The sequence below is a fragment of the Pollicipes pollicipes genome, unplaced genomic scaffold, assembly GCF_011947565.3.
Source record: "Pollicipes pollicipes isolate AB1234 unplaced genomic scaffold, Ppol_2.1 Scaffold_4881;HRSCAF=5763_pilon_pilon_pilon, whole genome shotgun sequence".
Lineage (NCBI taxonomy): Eukaryota > Metazoa > Arthropoda > Thecostraca > Pollicipedomorpha > Pollicipedidae > Pollicipes > Pollicipes pollicipes.
Window position 1 is genome coordinate 40718962 of NW_023596576.1, and position 15079 is coordinate 40734040.

The 15079-nt window shown below is 59.0% G+C and overlaps 1 protein-coding gene across 1 annotated transcript in view; it reads right to left on the bottom strand.

Moving 5' to 3' along the window:
* Positions 1 to 15079, bottom strand: part of LOC119100382 (unconventional myosin-Ie) — a 35549-nt gene that overhangs the window by 8975 nt on the left and 11495 nt on the right. The window contains exons 3-11 of the mRNA XM_037223482.1: positions 10282 to 10371; positions 8826 to 8920; positions 6625 to 6802; positions 3696 to 3858; positions 2862 to 2969; positions 1878 to 2203; positions 1405 to 1572; positions 993 to 1163; positions 226 to 392 (exon numbers count right to left, since the gene is read on the bottom strand). Coding sequence (XP_037079377.1) covers positions 226 to 392; positions 993 to 1163; positions 1405 to 1572; positions 1878 to 2203; positions 2862 to 2969; positions 3696 to 3858; positions 6625 to 6802; positions 8826 to 8920; positions 10282 to 10371 — 1466 coding nt within the window. The remainder of the gene's footprint in view (positions 1 to 225; positions 393 to 992; positions 1164 to 1404; positions 1573 to 1877; positions 2204 to 2861; positions 2970 to 3695; positions 3859 to 6624; positions 6803 to 8825; positions 8921 to 10281; positions 10372 to 15079) is intronic.

Consider the following 15079-nt stretch of genomic DNA (forward strand, 5'->3'; position numbering starts at 1 on the left):
CCTCCCATCCCTGTCCTACTACTGTCCTTATGTGAACCTTGCTTCCCAGACCGTCTGCAGTGCACGCCGCGGTCGGTGCCTTCCGGGCGTGCCGACGCCGCGGGGAGTACCAGCCCTTGACAGATGATAAGCGGTTCCCGAAGAGCGAGGATAACCGATGCGCGGAGGCAGATGGGGCCTGCCAAACGATCCGTTCGGGCTTCGCAGCATCTGACCTCGACGTACCTCGTGCTGGACTGCATCACCTCCACGATGTCGTTGAAAAGGACGTCCCTGTTGCGCTCGCAGAAGCCGTCCACATCGTAGCTGACCTTGCCGGCGTAGTGGTGGATGATGAAGCCCTCCTTGTTCCTCTCATAGTGCTGGTGGCTGCTCATCACAGAGTCGAGGTGCTGTGGCGCGGGGGCGGTCCTTAAGGCCGGCCAATTACAACAGCACACATCCACTCACAGGCGTGGGTCTCCAGCCTGCGCTACTGGACGTGTGCAGCTGTCGTTTACATTATCATTGTGATGACTATGGGACTCATCGCAGAAGCTGACCGTTGTGGAGCTGTCACCACCCTTGGAAAGCCCTCTTCTTTTTGTTATGATGCTAACGAAAGGAAATGCCTGACTGAAATGCGGGAGACAGCTGCATCTAACACAACTACTGGTAATGGCCCATGATGCCAGTTAACGTATTGGAAACAGCGTAGCAGGCGTCTGTGGGCGTGGCGGGCATGAAACGGGCACCACAGGCGGGGGGACGAAATAGAGGAATTATTTGTGGAGCATATCTCGCGTTTTCACACGAGTCACGTTTTTCATCCCCTGACTCACAGCGATAGTGGCTGGGGAGTCACTTTCCCTATCTATGGCAGCTGTAGTCGGTGTCGACAGCAGGTTGCGGTCGGCTGCCTCCATAACTAACGACTAGTAGCGAGCATCATCGTCACGGTCCGGCCCTTGCGTGACCGGAGGGAGGGGGGGGGGGCTGGGGGCGGGCATTACCGTCTGCAGGTCACGGTCGGCCCCCTCCGTGACGGCGTGCATCTTGGCGCAGATGTCGTCCACCACCAGCATGATGCCGGGCGGCCGCTTGGCCTCGATCAGGTCGCACACGATCTTGTTGTTGAAGTAGTCGATCGGCCTCCACTTGATGCCCTCGCGGACGTACTCCTCCTGCCGGCGGCATGGTCAACAGCATCAGCTGCAGCGGGAGCTCCAGCGACGTGATAAGCCTCGGCGGCCGACTGGATGGCCCTGGACCCACTAATTAGATATCTCCGCTGATCTATTCATGGAACTAGCAGCGCCGATTGTAGCCACATGTAGGAACAATGATGAGTTTAAGCCCGCTTTCATAGAAACAAAGTTAGACGACTTAAACACGCAAATCTTGAGGACTTGAAGGAAAACAAACCTGCTCGGCCTTCAGAGTGAGCTCGATGAAGATTTGCTGCAGCTTCTCGTTCACGAAGTTGATGCAGAACTGCTCGAACCCATTCCGTTGAAATATCTCAAAGCCGTAGATGTCCAAGATGCCAACGTTCAGCCCTTCTGTCTGAGTATGCATCGCATCATTCACGGTCTGAAACCATCAGACAGACAAAATTAGCTCCAATAACCAGAGTAAATGCAGCTGAAATCTTTCACTGCGCAAGCATTCAAGTCCGGACGCCATACAACAACTCACAACACGACTTCTCATTCCTCAGAGTGGAGAGTTTCCGTTCCTCCTTCTATCACTTCTGAGCAAACCCGCCCTTCCCCCCCCCCCCCTCCCCGTCCGCAGCAGGCGTGTAGCACCGCCCCTCCCCTCCACACGGGCCGCCGCCGCCGCCGCCGCCGCCGCCGCCGCCGCCGCCGCCGCCGCCGCCGCCACCGCCGCCCTACCTTCACCAGGAAGTCGAAGAGCCGGGAGTAGAGCGCCTTGCTCCAGGCGTCACGCGTGTAACACGCCTGCTCCACGTTCAGCGTGACATCAATGCGGTCCGCCTGGCCGCCCCAGCGGCTATCGAACACGCGGCTGAGCAGCTTCTTCTCGAGAGCCTCCTCGGCCACGCCCAGCAGGTAGGCCGGGTACGACAGGTACTCGCGCCCCTCCACGCGCGCGTCGTTGCCGTGCTCGGCGAACGGCACGTTGCCCATGTGGAGGATGGCGGCGACGGCCTGCAGCACCTCCATCTGCTGCTCCTCCGACAGGCCCATCACCGACATGGCTGCGGTAGCGCGGCGGGTCAGCTCACGGCACCCGGGCGCGCCGCGCCAGGGCGCTGGCGTCGGGGAGTGGAGCTAACAACTCAGGGCTGGTGTGAATGCTACAATGGTCATTTCATGATGATGTTGCAGCGGACTGCCTCCAGGGCAGGACACCTCCCAGGTTATAAATGCGATGCACCTATGATTGCTGTCAGGTACATGTAACTTTGTTACGACCATCAGCGTCGCGATCTTTGACGCCCACTGACGCTCTTTGGTGGCCAGTGCACCGGACGGCATTTAATGCATCTGGAACCGACGAACTACCGATCCCAATCTGACATTCTAGCCCTGTGTGCTGCAGCCTCCACCCTCCCCCTCCCAGTACACGACCGCAAGCACCCATACCAATGCAATAGTGTGCGGTTCTGAGGACACGCCTTCCAGGACGCTCTCATACCTTCAACAGGTCCGGTCATTCTGAGCCCTGACCTTCCGCAACGCACGCGGTATCACATGTTCATGTGACTCAAACGGGGCCTTCACTACAACATGACTCAGCCTTTCAGCAATGCGGCGGTCACCACAGCCTGGTTGAGTGTGTCGCTGCAGGGGGGGGGGGGGGGGGGGAGCTCCGCGCGGGACGTCAGTACCCCGCCGCGATGGTCCGGGCCGCACCTCTGAGCGTCTCCTGGAACTCGTGGGCGTCATTCGTGCCGTCCACCTTGTACATGCTGGACTGGTTGAGGAAGGCGAAGTAGTCCGGGGTCGTCAGGCCCAAGTCCTCTGTGAAGACGCGGGACGGTCAGCCGCCCAGAATGTCTCCTCCGAAGTGGGGAGCTACATCGCATCGTAGGAACAGAAGGGTTTATGTGCCCCTTGATACCAACGGTGATGGTAATCCCGCAACAGAACGTTAAGTAATTCCCCGTGCAAACCTGCATAGTATCCGCTACTTTAACGGGTTTTCCCTTAGCTTGACGTACCAAGCGCAATACATTGCAGGTCGGTAATTAGATGTCGTCATCGCTGTTTCAGGAACTGATTTAATTACGATTAGAAGTATGTCTTAGGTTGTGAAAGGCTTTAAAAAATAATCGGATGACGGGTGTACCACTGCCCTAACGGTAAGCTTCCATCCTGCAGGACTAGTTTCACAATTACGACTGAGAACACCGCTGATGTGACGCCGTAGGATTTTCTATAAAAGTCCGCCTGCAGGCTTACAGCAATCGTTCCACCGAAATAACGATATTCTCGCACAAGCCTACTTGGTCAGTTCACGTGTACCAGCGACGAACCAAGAACTCACTGCCGCGCTGGCTTCAAGATCTGTCCGGTAAAAGTGAATGCCACAGAATCCTAAGATCCACGCATCTCAAACCGGCTTGGATGTACGCGTACTGCGGCGCGATCCCGTGCAGATAGTAACGGATCAGATCCGGATAAAACAGCTGAGCGAGCAGCGTGCGACCCAAGCGGCGCAGCTCCCGGCACACACGGAGCACGTACGCTTCATGTCGTTGGTGCCGCCAGCCAGCAGCTGGTAGAAGATGTGGAAGTTTCTCTCGCCCTCGTTCTGGTGCACCACACGCGACTTCTCCAGCAGAAAGTTGGAGATTTTGCCGCCGATGGGCTGGCCGCCGCTGCTAAATTGGATCTCCACGTACTTGCCCTGCAAGGAGCCGGAGCCGGCGTGAGAGCGGCCGGGATGGGGCTCCCGCGCGGTGCGCAGGCTCCCGTGGGAGCCGCCCGGAGCCGGCGGCCGAGGCGGAGCCGCGCAACGTGTCTCACCAGACGCGGCTGGACCCGCCGGCTTCGTGAGCCGCACGCCTATCATCCAGCCTGCTCGTCTTGGCGCTGTTCAGAGGGATGTTCTTGTATGGACAACACATTCCAAATGGTTTTCATCGCCTCACAAGCAGGCGCGCATACATACATTCGCGCCTATATACATCTCAGTAGTGGTTTGGTGGTTTGAATGTTTAAGGGCGCGTTGGCATCTATGTCGTTTTGCGTCGCACCCTAAACAGGGCATGTTTTTGTGAGCGGCCGGCATCCGGGCTGTAATGCTGGGTAAGGTTGTATTTGGGCACACCGAAACGATCATTAAGCAGTGATGTTTCAGCTCACGAAGTAATTTTGTCATCGCCCTTTGCAGCGCGATAAAGACATAATTCCAGAAGGATTTCTGTCGTGCCGTAAAAGGGCATGATGCGGCACCACGTGTCAAGGTTGTAAGTTGCGGCTGGTGCTGGGGAAGCTTCATTCAGACAAACTCACCACGCGAAACATTCATTTCCTCGTCATATTTCGCTTTGCTTCTTGCGAGATTTTCTCGAGGGGACCCTTCGAGTAGTTCAAATTCGAGAAAGGAAAATGAAGGGGGGAAGTTATATCGTAGAATGTGCGAAATTGAGTCCTGCAAAAGACTTAAACTACATAACCGTTTTGTATCTCATTCTCCCTGGAACCAGTACAAAACTGAGCCACAACAAAAAAGTTGTTTCCACCCTCTAGTCTCAAATAGAAAATATTGCCATTTTACGATTTGATTTCGGCTGTAACGCCACTGGCTAACAGCTGCCACAATGAAGTACCACTTAGTGGTGTTCGTCTCTTATGGGACGTCACAGTCAACAATTCGCAAAACGATTGCAGAAAATGAAATTGTTGTACACGAATGCTCCAGCTGAAAGACATATATGTCCATGCACATATGTCTATCATTACGCCATTTAGTATGCATATTAAACGAATGAGGAGAGTACACCGTACTGACCGCAAATTTCTACATAGAATAGTATAAAAGATTTGGTGGATCACATCCGTTTCATCTTTGTTCAAAACAAAGTCGGACGAACGTGGGAAAAACATCAGACGGTCGTCGAAACCAAACGGAAGAATGCATTAGTTAACTTACTTCATGACGAACGACGTTAACATCTCAACCACAAATTGGTGCGTGGGAAGCCTGACACAGGAATGCGGAGAATTCCCCTCAAGCCATCCCGACCTATTGAATTCGTCCAAGCGTAAGCATCCATTCATCCGCCTGGCCACACGCGCCCACCCATCCTTACATCCATTCGACGGCGTGAAAGGATCCATCTTGTACCGTACACGCAGCCTAACATCGACGAGGTCCGGTGGGCGGGGGGGGGGGGGGGGGGGGGGGAGCACTCTCAGGGCCAGCAGACCGTCTCGGGCGGCGGTAACCGGCCAGCTCCGCGCGGCGCCCCCTCCAGCCGGGCAGGACGCCCATCTGAGGCCACGGCGTGCCTCTGGAGACACCGCTCCGCCCGGCGATCGTCCACTCCCACCACAGACGCCGCGTAAACCGCGCAAGGTCACGTGTTGGGAGGGGAGTGTCAATGATACCATTGGCCACTTGTGCACGGCATGTGGATAGGTAGCGTTACCAGCTAGCTTTACGGGCTGCATCACGCCCCGAGATCCGAGAAAGGAAGGAGGAATAGGGACGGAATCAGTTCTGAATCACACCTCACTCACTGAGTGCTGAATCATTTGAACGAGTCTAAACCTCCAAGAACTCCCCTCAACTGGTTCTTTGACATGAAGAAGGCTTTTTAAAACTAGGTTTCTCCGAAAACGCGGTCAGTAGAAGAAATGACGCATAGATGGACAAGATAACCGCAATGAAGCACACGTTAACGGGAGACAAAGGCCAAGGGCGCCATGCACATTTCGCAATCCACACGGCGACATTTGTGCGTCATTGGTATCGTCCCGTCGCTCGTGACGTCCACAGCCTGGGCGCGTACTTCACATCTGGCCTTCGCCCTCGCTATCGAAAGAAATTACGCCACTGTATGTCTCTGGGGCAGGCGGCTATACCACGCAATCAATAGCTATAAAAAGACCCTCGGATGCGCGGTGAACACCTCAGAACGTATTCCAGTGCGACCTAGAGCCGTCGCCGCGGAGTGTGACCGATCGGCCCCGTTCTCAGCGTAGGCCGCCACCGCCCAGCTGCCGCGGCCGCCACCGCCGGGCCCGTCAGCTGGCTAAACACGGGGTGCGCCGTAAACGCCGCAGTTACAGGCGATCACGGTGCGGCGCGTCCGAGTGGGCGGCGGACCACCGGGTGTGGTCTGGTCTGGTCTGGTCTGGTGGTCCTCCGCCCACTTCCGGCCCGGCTGGGAGCCGAGAGCAGGCCGGCCCATTGTTCTCGCCGCTAACCAGCACACTGTGGGACCGTCGCGGGGCGGGCGGCGCCGTCGACAGTCGCCCGAGCGGAGGGCAGGCTCGGCACCGCCGGTCCATGACGATGGCCTGGATGGAGCAGCACGTGATAAAGTCCGATGACAAATGGTTGGTGCCGTCGCGTAATAAGACCACAGCCGTTGATGAGCTTAGCGGGGAAGGAGGACAGCGAGAACATTTTCACGACAGAGTCGCGGCTCCGGTCCGCACTTACGAAGCGGCTGGAGTTGTTGTTCCGCACTGTTTTGGCGTTTCCGAAGGCCTCCAGCAGCGGGTTCGACTTGAGGATGATGTCCTTGATGTGCTGGACACGCTGGCCGCCGCCGGACACGCGGGCGATGTACTGCATGATGAACTTGGCGGCTACCGTCTTCCCCGCTCCGGACTCGCCGCTGCCGGGACACCGGTGCAGGTCGCTCAAGGCATGTTAACAGCGGCGCCACGCACGGACGGCTCCATAATGACACAGAAGGACGCCGAAAGGCGCAAACAAGTACGGAAGGTCATACGGGGTTCACACTTGATATCGCCCACGATCGTTTTGGTATCACGGTGCTCCGCTCAAGCGACTGAGCCGGGCATGCTCGATGCCGTGGGTGGAAGCTTTACTGAATTCCACCGGTGATGCACGTGACTCACAGTGCAAACGCGACACCTCGTTACGCGCGGCCAGCGGTCACACTTCCGCGAACGGCAGCGCATTGTTGACCGCCCGGGGAGCTGAGCCGGGAGGGGGAGGGGGGGGGGGGGGGCGGACATCCGGCAGAATCGGGCCGCAGCGCCCTCTCGCGGCCGCCGGCTGACTCACGGCAGAGTCAAAGGCACCTGACGCCGCGGCGGCCTCCCGCACCGGGATGACTCAGTCGGAGGGCCGCGGTGGGAGCCGCCGGTTCCGGCGACGTCGGCTGCCGGCGCGGCGAGTGTCGTAACCCCGCTGTCTGGCAGCGCACGTGTCGCTACCCCGCCCCGCCCCCGGCCCCGTGGCTAGGGACAGGATGAGAGCAGCGGGGGGGGGGGGGATGCCGGGGGAGAAGAGACCGGTAGACTTGATTGGCACACGGGACTCGTCAAAAACGCCTCGTTTTTTTCGTTGTCAGAACAACGGCTCCTGCGTCGTTAAGTTGTGACGGGAGTTCGTCTGGCCAGGGAAAGCTGGTGTGTGCGTGTATGTGTGTGGGTGGCGGGGGACATGCAGACTACGTGTCAGTGAGTACGACCAGCTCGAGACGGCATCGGTGTCGCAGAGGCAGCGGACGGCTGAACGACGCGCGGTGTAACGGACATGCCGAAAGGAACCATCCAATGATGCGGAACTCCCAGACTGCGGGAAACGCGCTGGAAGTTGGCCAGAAGCGTCAGCTCAGCCATTCATCATCAAGCATACCAAGGAGTGTCGAACACTGTTGTGGGATACTCACACAGAATGCTCTCATTGTAAAATACCCACTTAAATCGGACCAATTCGGCGTTCTCAGCCTTATGACGGCCGTGCGGTGACACGTAACCAACTTCCTGACATTTCAAGCTGTCCAATCAATTTGTTTGGCCTCGTATGGCGGCCATCCGTCTTCCAACGCTCTGAATTCGTGCGCAGTAACAAATACGGAAAAACAAACTGGCACGACGACGGCGCCTGCCCGTGGAGAGGCGATGACAGAGAAAGCCGCGAGATCCCATCACGAAGGGCTTCCCAGAGGCCGACTCGCGCGTCGCTGACAGCCCAAGGAATCAGTGTGACCCAAATCAACGCTAAGGCTTCTTTGCAGGCGGCCGAGATCTCCGCGACGCTTGCTTGAACGACGGTTGAGTTTGCCCCCTGAAGACCGCGAGGGCTTTTTGCAGGGCGTTACAGCCTTGCCCGTTTCACGCGTAAAAACGGAAGGAATGGTAGTGACGCATCAACGGCACTACGTGGGTCTTCGGAAAACGCTCCAGTGGCGAACTCGCATGCTCGTCACTCAGACGCTGACGTCATTATCGTACGTGCCGCATTGTGTGGCGCGGTGTCTGTCGAAGTGCAAACAGTAGGAGGGGTGATGCGTGTCACCTACATGACAGCACGGTTCACTAGTGTGCATTCGTGCTGAATTTTTATGATCAAAAACGAAGGGTACAAAAACCTAGCACGACCACATCGTGCGATTCAAAATTCAAATTTAATCCTGCGCGTTTAGGAGCCTCCCAAGAATCGATTACAAGACCGATCGATACCAAATCGATACAGAATTTGCCGAGTGACGATGACCCTCCCCGGCAACCCGAAAGGTAGCGCCCATCACAGAATGTCACGGTCATTGCTACTCTCCCGTGCTGTCGTAAGCGCGGAGCCTCTCCCTTTCCACGCTCGGGCGTCCAGACGTCGGTTCCAGTGACTGACGCTGGGCCACAGCGCGGTGCCGGTGCCGCCAGCCCCACCTGATGATGACGCAGTGGTTCTCAGCGTCGATCAACATGTTGCGGTACATCTCATCGGCCAGCGCGTACACGTGGGGCGGGTTCTCGTGGCTCGCCTGTGAACCAGCGCCGTTGACGGAGGTCAGCAGCGGACCGCGAGGTCACGGGGGGAGGGGCAGCGAGGGGTACAGAAGAGCACAGAGACGCGCTGGGGCACCAGGCGCCGCCACCGGTCCCGTTCATTGTCGGTACGAATGGCGACTGTCTGGCGTTACTTTTTTAGCCAGGCAGCCACACACTGAAAAACACAGCACCACCTTCTGAGCCACGAATATGTTTCACAAACGCTGTACAAGCCCTGAAATATCACCCGAGACGCATTCATGTGTGCTTTATAACATTCACAGCGCTAAAGAAAACACGGCGAAGTGACAGGGACTTAACCCCAACGGCAAAGCCGAGGGGCGACTACTGGGCCGACGGTGGAAACGCTGCTGCACATTCGTCAGTGCCGCTGCATCATGGCCGCGTTATGACGGCTGCCGCGGGCGAGCCACACACAGCAGCGGTGGCAGGGCCAGCCAGGCGCCGCCATCGTATCTAGTAATCAATATCAGCCGGCCGGTTAACGCTGGCGGCGGTGGCCTGGCAGGTGCCGCTGTGTACTGCGCTGTGGCGGCGTGCAAGCGTGGCGCATCTGAGGCCAGCTATTATCGAGACTGCCGGTCAGGGTTCACACAGGGAACACGCAGACACGGGGGTGGGTCACCAGAAGCCAGGACACGGGGATCGCCGAGTACATGAATTTCGGCTGGGACGTGGGCCAGCGAGCAGGCGGCCGTGAATTACTGCGATAACTGACGGAGATTACTCAGTGACGATTACGGTCTTTGACGTCAGCTCCGGGCGCGCGGAGAGCGTGTGCTCCACCTCCGTGTCCGTCACCTCTGACCCCGACTCGTCACCTGTCACCCGGGCGTCAGACACGAGCCGCCCCGCCGCCGGCCGGACGCGCCGGCCGTCCCCAGCCGTCAGCTCCTGATACTCCTCCGCCCTGACCCGGTGACAACTCTGCGGACCCGGTGGGCCCGGTGACAACTCTGCGGACGGCACCCGCCCCTGCCGGCGACACTGCCGCCGCCGCTGGCGGCTCGCTCCTACCCGCTGCAAGCTCTGTCGAGCGAGCGACAGGCCGCCAGGCCAGGGGGGATTCGTCTGTCTGGTCTGAGGCGGGGGGAGGGGGGCGGGGGGCGTGCGTACCACTGATACGGACCCAGTATGGGGGGGGGGGGGCGTGCGTAACACCATGATACGGACCCAGTATGGGGGGGGGGGCGTGCGTAACACCGTGATACGGACACAGTATGGGGGGGGGGGCGTGCGTAACACCATGATACGGACCCAGTATGGGGGGGGGGGGGAGCGTGCGTAACACCATGATACGGACCCAGTCTGCGGACCGTCGGTCGGTACTCACGGCGCCCTGGTACTGCTCCACGTGCTTGTCGCCGTAGTAGGGCAGCTGCTGGAACGGGTTCACCGAGATGAGCACCGGCCCTATGTAGGTCTGGAATGGTTCAGTTAAGGAGACGTCGACAGGTGCTCTGGGAACACGCCCACGAGGTGACGCGGCCGACCAACCGCCACATCGAAGCCAGCTGTTTTTGATGAGGCGCACTCTTCAGTTATCGTACCAATTGCCGGCGTTGTTTTTCGTGGAACACCGTGTGCCTAATGTTTGAAAGTGTCAGGTTTGTGCACCTGTTCAGCCTCGTGCTCGCTCCCTACTGATTCGCCGACACTTTCTCCTCACTTGTACTACGCTTCCGAGCCACTGCTGATTCCCGAGGAAGTAGTTCAAGACGGTGTTGGAAGCACACCATTCGAGACACGTCGCGTGCTTTCGATGTCTTTAACGCATGTCTCTGCGGGGTTTCACGGGACATTGCGTAAGCTAACAGCAGCGGTCGCGCCAGCGACATCGCACTCAGACCCAATCTCAGTTTTCGCCCAGCGCTTTCTCTGCGTTATTGAAAACAGAGCGGCGGCCGCGACGGAGCACGCGTTTGGGTAGTACTGGGCACGTTAGAGAAGGGCCGATTAACTGGCGGCGGCTATATAGCAGCTTTCTGGCTTTTCGAGAGTTTCGGAGTGAGTTGCCCTCACCATTTATGAGGAAAGATAAGGAGTGTAAGCTTGGATTGCCTCGGTTAACGTCAAAGTTACGACCGTTTTTCATGTGTTTTAAAAGGCGGCCGAACGGTGATAAAATCCCAAACCGCCACCAGCGAACCACGAGCCTCGCCCAGCACAGACTGCTCGGGTCACCACGACGTCAGCTGACAGGGCCGTCCGGTTGCAGTTCTCGCGTAGAAGACAGCACGGAGGATCCACCGCACACCTGCTCCCGCTGCGGCTGGCAAAGCACGCAGCCCCCGAGCCCCGTGCAGCCGTTCATCTCAGAACGGCACGGCGTACCGCCGCAGGGCGCTCTTTGATCCCAGCCGATGACGGAGACCGCACGCTCGGGCCGTTGTACGCGAGCGCCGCAGCACGACGCGCGTATCGTGATGAATGTGTTCAAACCGCAGACAACGTTAAGCGGAAACATGAGAACTAACTACGAGCCAAACGAGCTCTCCGCTCAGCTCTGGATGGTAACCAGGCGTCGCGGCGGCTGCTGCTCAGCATCCAGTAGTGCAGCGCGTGCGAGTCTGGCTTCTCGTGTCTCACGAGAGCGTGCTAAAAACCCCACACGACACAGCAGCAGGCCACCCCGCCGCCGCGTGCCGGTATTATTAGCATTGGTCCACCGGCTGAAAAGAAAATGATTGTACCAGCGTGACACAATGGAGAGTTTTTAGTGGCTAGAAAGGTCCAAGGTTATTGCACTCGGAGGAATTACACCACGGATGGCGCGTATGTCGCCTTCAACGTGCGCATCATCACGGCAGCTGCCAGTCACTTTCCCCTCGCGAGTGCCATCAACAGCCGCCATCAGACGTTCTTCGACGCCATCGCACCCGAGCGGGGTTTTCGTTTTCGCCTAGTCGGGTCGCGGTTGCGGCCACGCGGTCGCGTCATTTTACGATGGCCCGACTGCGAACGGAAGCGGCGCCCGTCTGTGAAAGTGCGACAACGGGACACAGCACGAGCGGGTGGCTGGACGTCGTGCCGGCGGCGGCGCGGCCCGCCGTCCGGCCCGGGCTTGTCCCGGCGGACTGGTGGGTCAGGCGCGCCCGGACTGTCGTTTGGAAAGTCGAGGCGCCCTGTGAGAGCGGTCTTTGGAGCACTCCACGTGAGCGAGCCGCGAGAGCAGAATGCCGTTGCCCCGCCACTCCGAGCGTGCTCAGGTCGGTTGCAACAGCCCCTGGTCGACGCCGCCCGGTCTGGAGATCGGGACAAGGACGGCGGCCGTCGGAGGTCGCTGCCGTTTGATCTCTCCCCGGCGCGCTCGCCAGCCCGGAACTGTGGCCGGATCTGCCGTATCTGCCGACCGGACGGGGCCGGCGCCCGTCCAGCCAGCCGTGCAGTATGCGCCGGCCGGTCTCACTTATCTCGCGAGCGGACGCAGTCCCGGCCGCCGGCCTGGCATGCCGTCCACCGCCCGGGGCCCGCCCGAGCTGCGGGCACGCTGGCGCCCGAGACCCGCCGGCGCTGCGGGCCCACTGGCATCCTGGAGCAGCGGGAGCTGCGGGACCCACCGGCGCTGCGGGACCCGCCCGAGCTGCGGGCACGCTGGCGCCAGAGACCGCCGGCGCTGCGGGCCCGCTGGCGTCCTGTAGCAGCGGGAGCTGCGGGACCCGCCGGCGCTGCGGGACCCGCCCGAGCTGCGGGCACGCTGGCGCCCGAGACCGCCGGCGCTGCGGGCCCGCTGGCGTCCGGGAGCAGCGGGAGCTGCGGGACCCGCCGGCGCTGCGGGACCCGCCCGAGCTACGGGCATACTGGCGGCCGGCCGCGCGCTCAGAGGCGTCCTCGGTCCACGTAACCCCACCGACTCATCTCGCCCGGATCGGTTCGGCCTCCGTGAGAGCAATAAGCTGCTCTAGCGTGCCTCAGCTGAATGCGCGGGACGGAGGGATCGCTTGGGCGGTGGTCCGTCTCCAATCATTCCGCTTGACGGCGGGTGGCACGCGAGCGCCGGCTTCTGGTAGCGGTGCTCGGCGCGAGGGCCGAACGCTTCGCAAAACCACCGGCACCAATCGTGCGCGCCGAAACGGGGTCAAGCGACGCCCCAGGTCACGTGTGCTTTCCTGATCGAGTACGCACGACACCGGACACTTGACCGCACGTGAGCGAGCGCCGCCGGTGGGCACAAGCCGACTTTCCAATCGGCACGACACTGCACCGGCTGCAAAAAGAGGACCAGGTGACAACGGAGGCCGCCATTCGGACGGGCCTCCTGACCTCGTCGATGAACGGCAGCCGGGAAAGTGGGGGTGCTGCATGCTCCCAATTTTCTGGCCCGAGACCACGCGCGCTGACTCGGAGATGCACCCAGACGCGCTGAGTCACGGCACGCCAGCGCAGCTGAGGCGATGAGGAGTGAACCGGGTCTGGTGCGAGGGGCTGCCGCGTTACAACGCGGCGGCGAGGAGTGACTCGGATCCCATGTGGAGGGGCTGCCGCGTTACAACGCGGCGGCGAGGGGTGACTCGGGTCCCGTGTGGAGGGGCTGCCGCGTCACGACACGGTGGCGGGGAGTGACTCCAGTCTGGTGCGGAGGGGCTGCCGCGTTGCAACGCGGCGGCGAGGAATGACTCGGGTCTGGTGCGAGGGGCTAACGCGTCACAACACGGCCGCCGAGTGGGCCGGTCACCATTTAGAGGCGTTTGTTTGGGTTTCTGAGACGGCGCTGGGCGCGAGCGAACCAGCAGTGGACACTGGAAACACCATGGACACCATGGACGCCATGAGAGAGACGCTACGAGAGATGTCGTGGTCGCCATGAGAGAGCCGCCACGAGACACGTCATGAGAGAGATGCCCTGAGAGACGCCATGAATGTCACGTACGGTGAGATGCTGATGTACCGACAGTCATCATAGAAACAAACCGCGATCCAGACAAGATGAGGGACCAGGGAGCTATCGATCACGGCTTCTCGCGGTGGTCCCGACTCTCGAAACGCGCTGGAGGATGGAAGCTGAAGGCTTCTCCATGCACCAGATGTGGAGATGTCGTCACAAGTTCGAAAGGGAGAGAGTTACATAGTGACTGGTGCATCCATACACCAGTAACAGCGGTTCGCAAATGCGATTGTTTACATCGCGGTTATACGCCTTTGAAATACTGTGCTTGTGCGGATGGTACAGAACGAAGACATGCGCCAACGGAATAGTCTAACTAGACGGACAATCGATTCCAGGCAAGAAAGCCTTTCATTCAATCATGAGTCACATCTAACAGACGTGCGCCGCAGACCCGTTAGAGCTTGGATGTGAGCGTAAAACGTGGCCCTGCTTGAATTTAAAATTTGATGTCGGATTCGTTTCAACGTGTTCCCCTCTTCCTTTTTGCTTTAGCAACTCTGCGTACATGTTTGAAGAGGTCTGGGGTTAGTATGATTTAGATACGGGATCGTCCAATGCTCGGTGAACTACGCTGCGGTCAACACGGCACACAGACGTGTTAACTCGCCCTAGATATACAAGAGTTTAATGCACTGCACGGCGAATGCACTGCGACCCACAAAAAGAAAGTAGAGTTCCAGCGTTACGGTTCATCTGCTCTGTCTCATAAGGTTTTTATTGTACAACTGGGAAACAATGCACGAAACGACATGCCAGTCCGGCTCGCCACGCACGAAGTCATGTCGGCACTTACTTGGACACATTGTCTTTCTTCGTAATGACTGTCCTTGTAGTAGATTGTTCTAAAAGTGTACAATGCTCCTCACGCAGCTGAAAAGTCAGCCCTAACTGACATCCAAACTGGTAGCTGAAATTAATCAACACGGTCCCGCCCTCAGGGGAAAATGCTGACATCCTGCCTAAATAGAACTCGGGCCCATAATGGTACCACCTGGACCCATCCCAACCGGGATAATCACCGCTGCGAACATCACAGCCATAAGCCGGATTAAAGTAATCATCTCGTGGTCTGATGGCGTCGGCCGGCAGCCACAACATCGACGGCTGGCTGAGCAGCCACAACATCGACAGCTGGCTGAGCAGCCACAACATCGAAGGCTGGCTGAATCACACCCGCCCGCGCATGGCGCATCCATCAGCTCTTACGTCCGGGAAATGGTCGCGAATGGCACAAATGAGATGC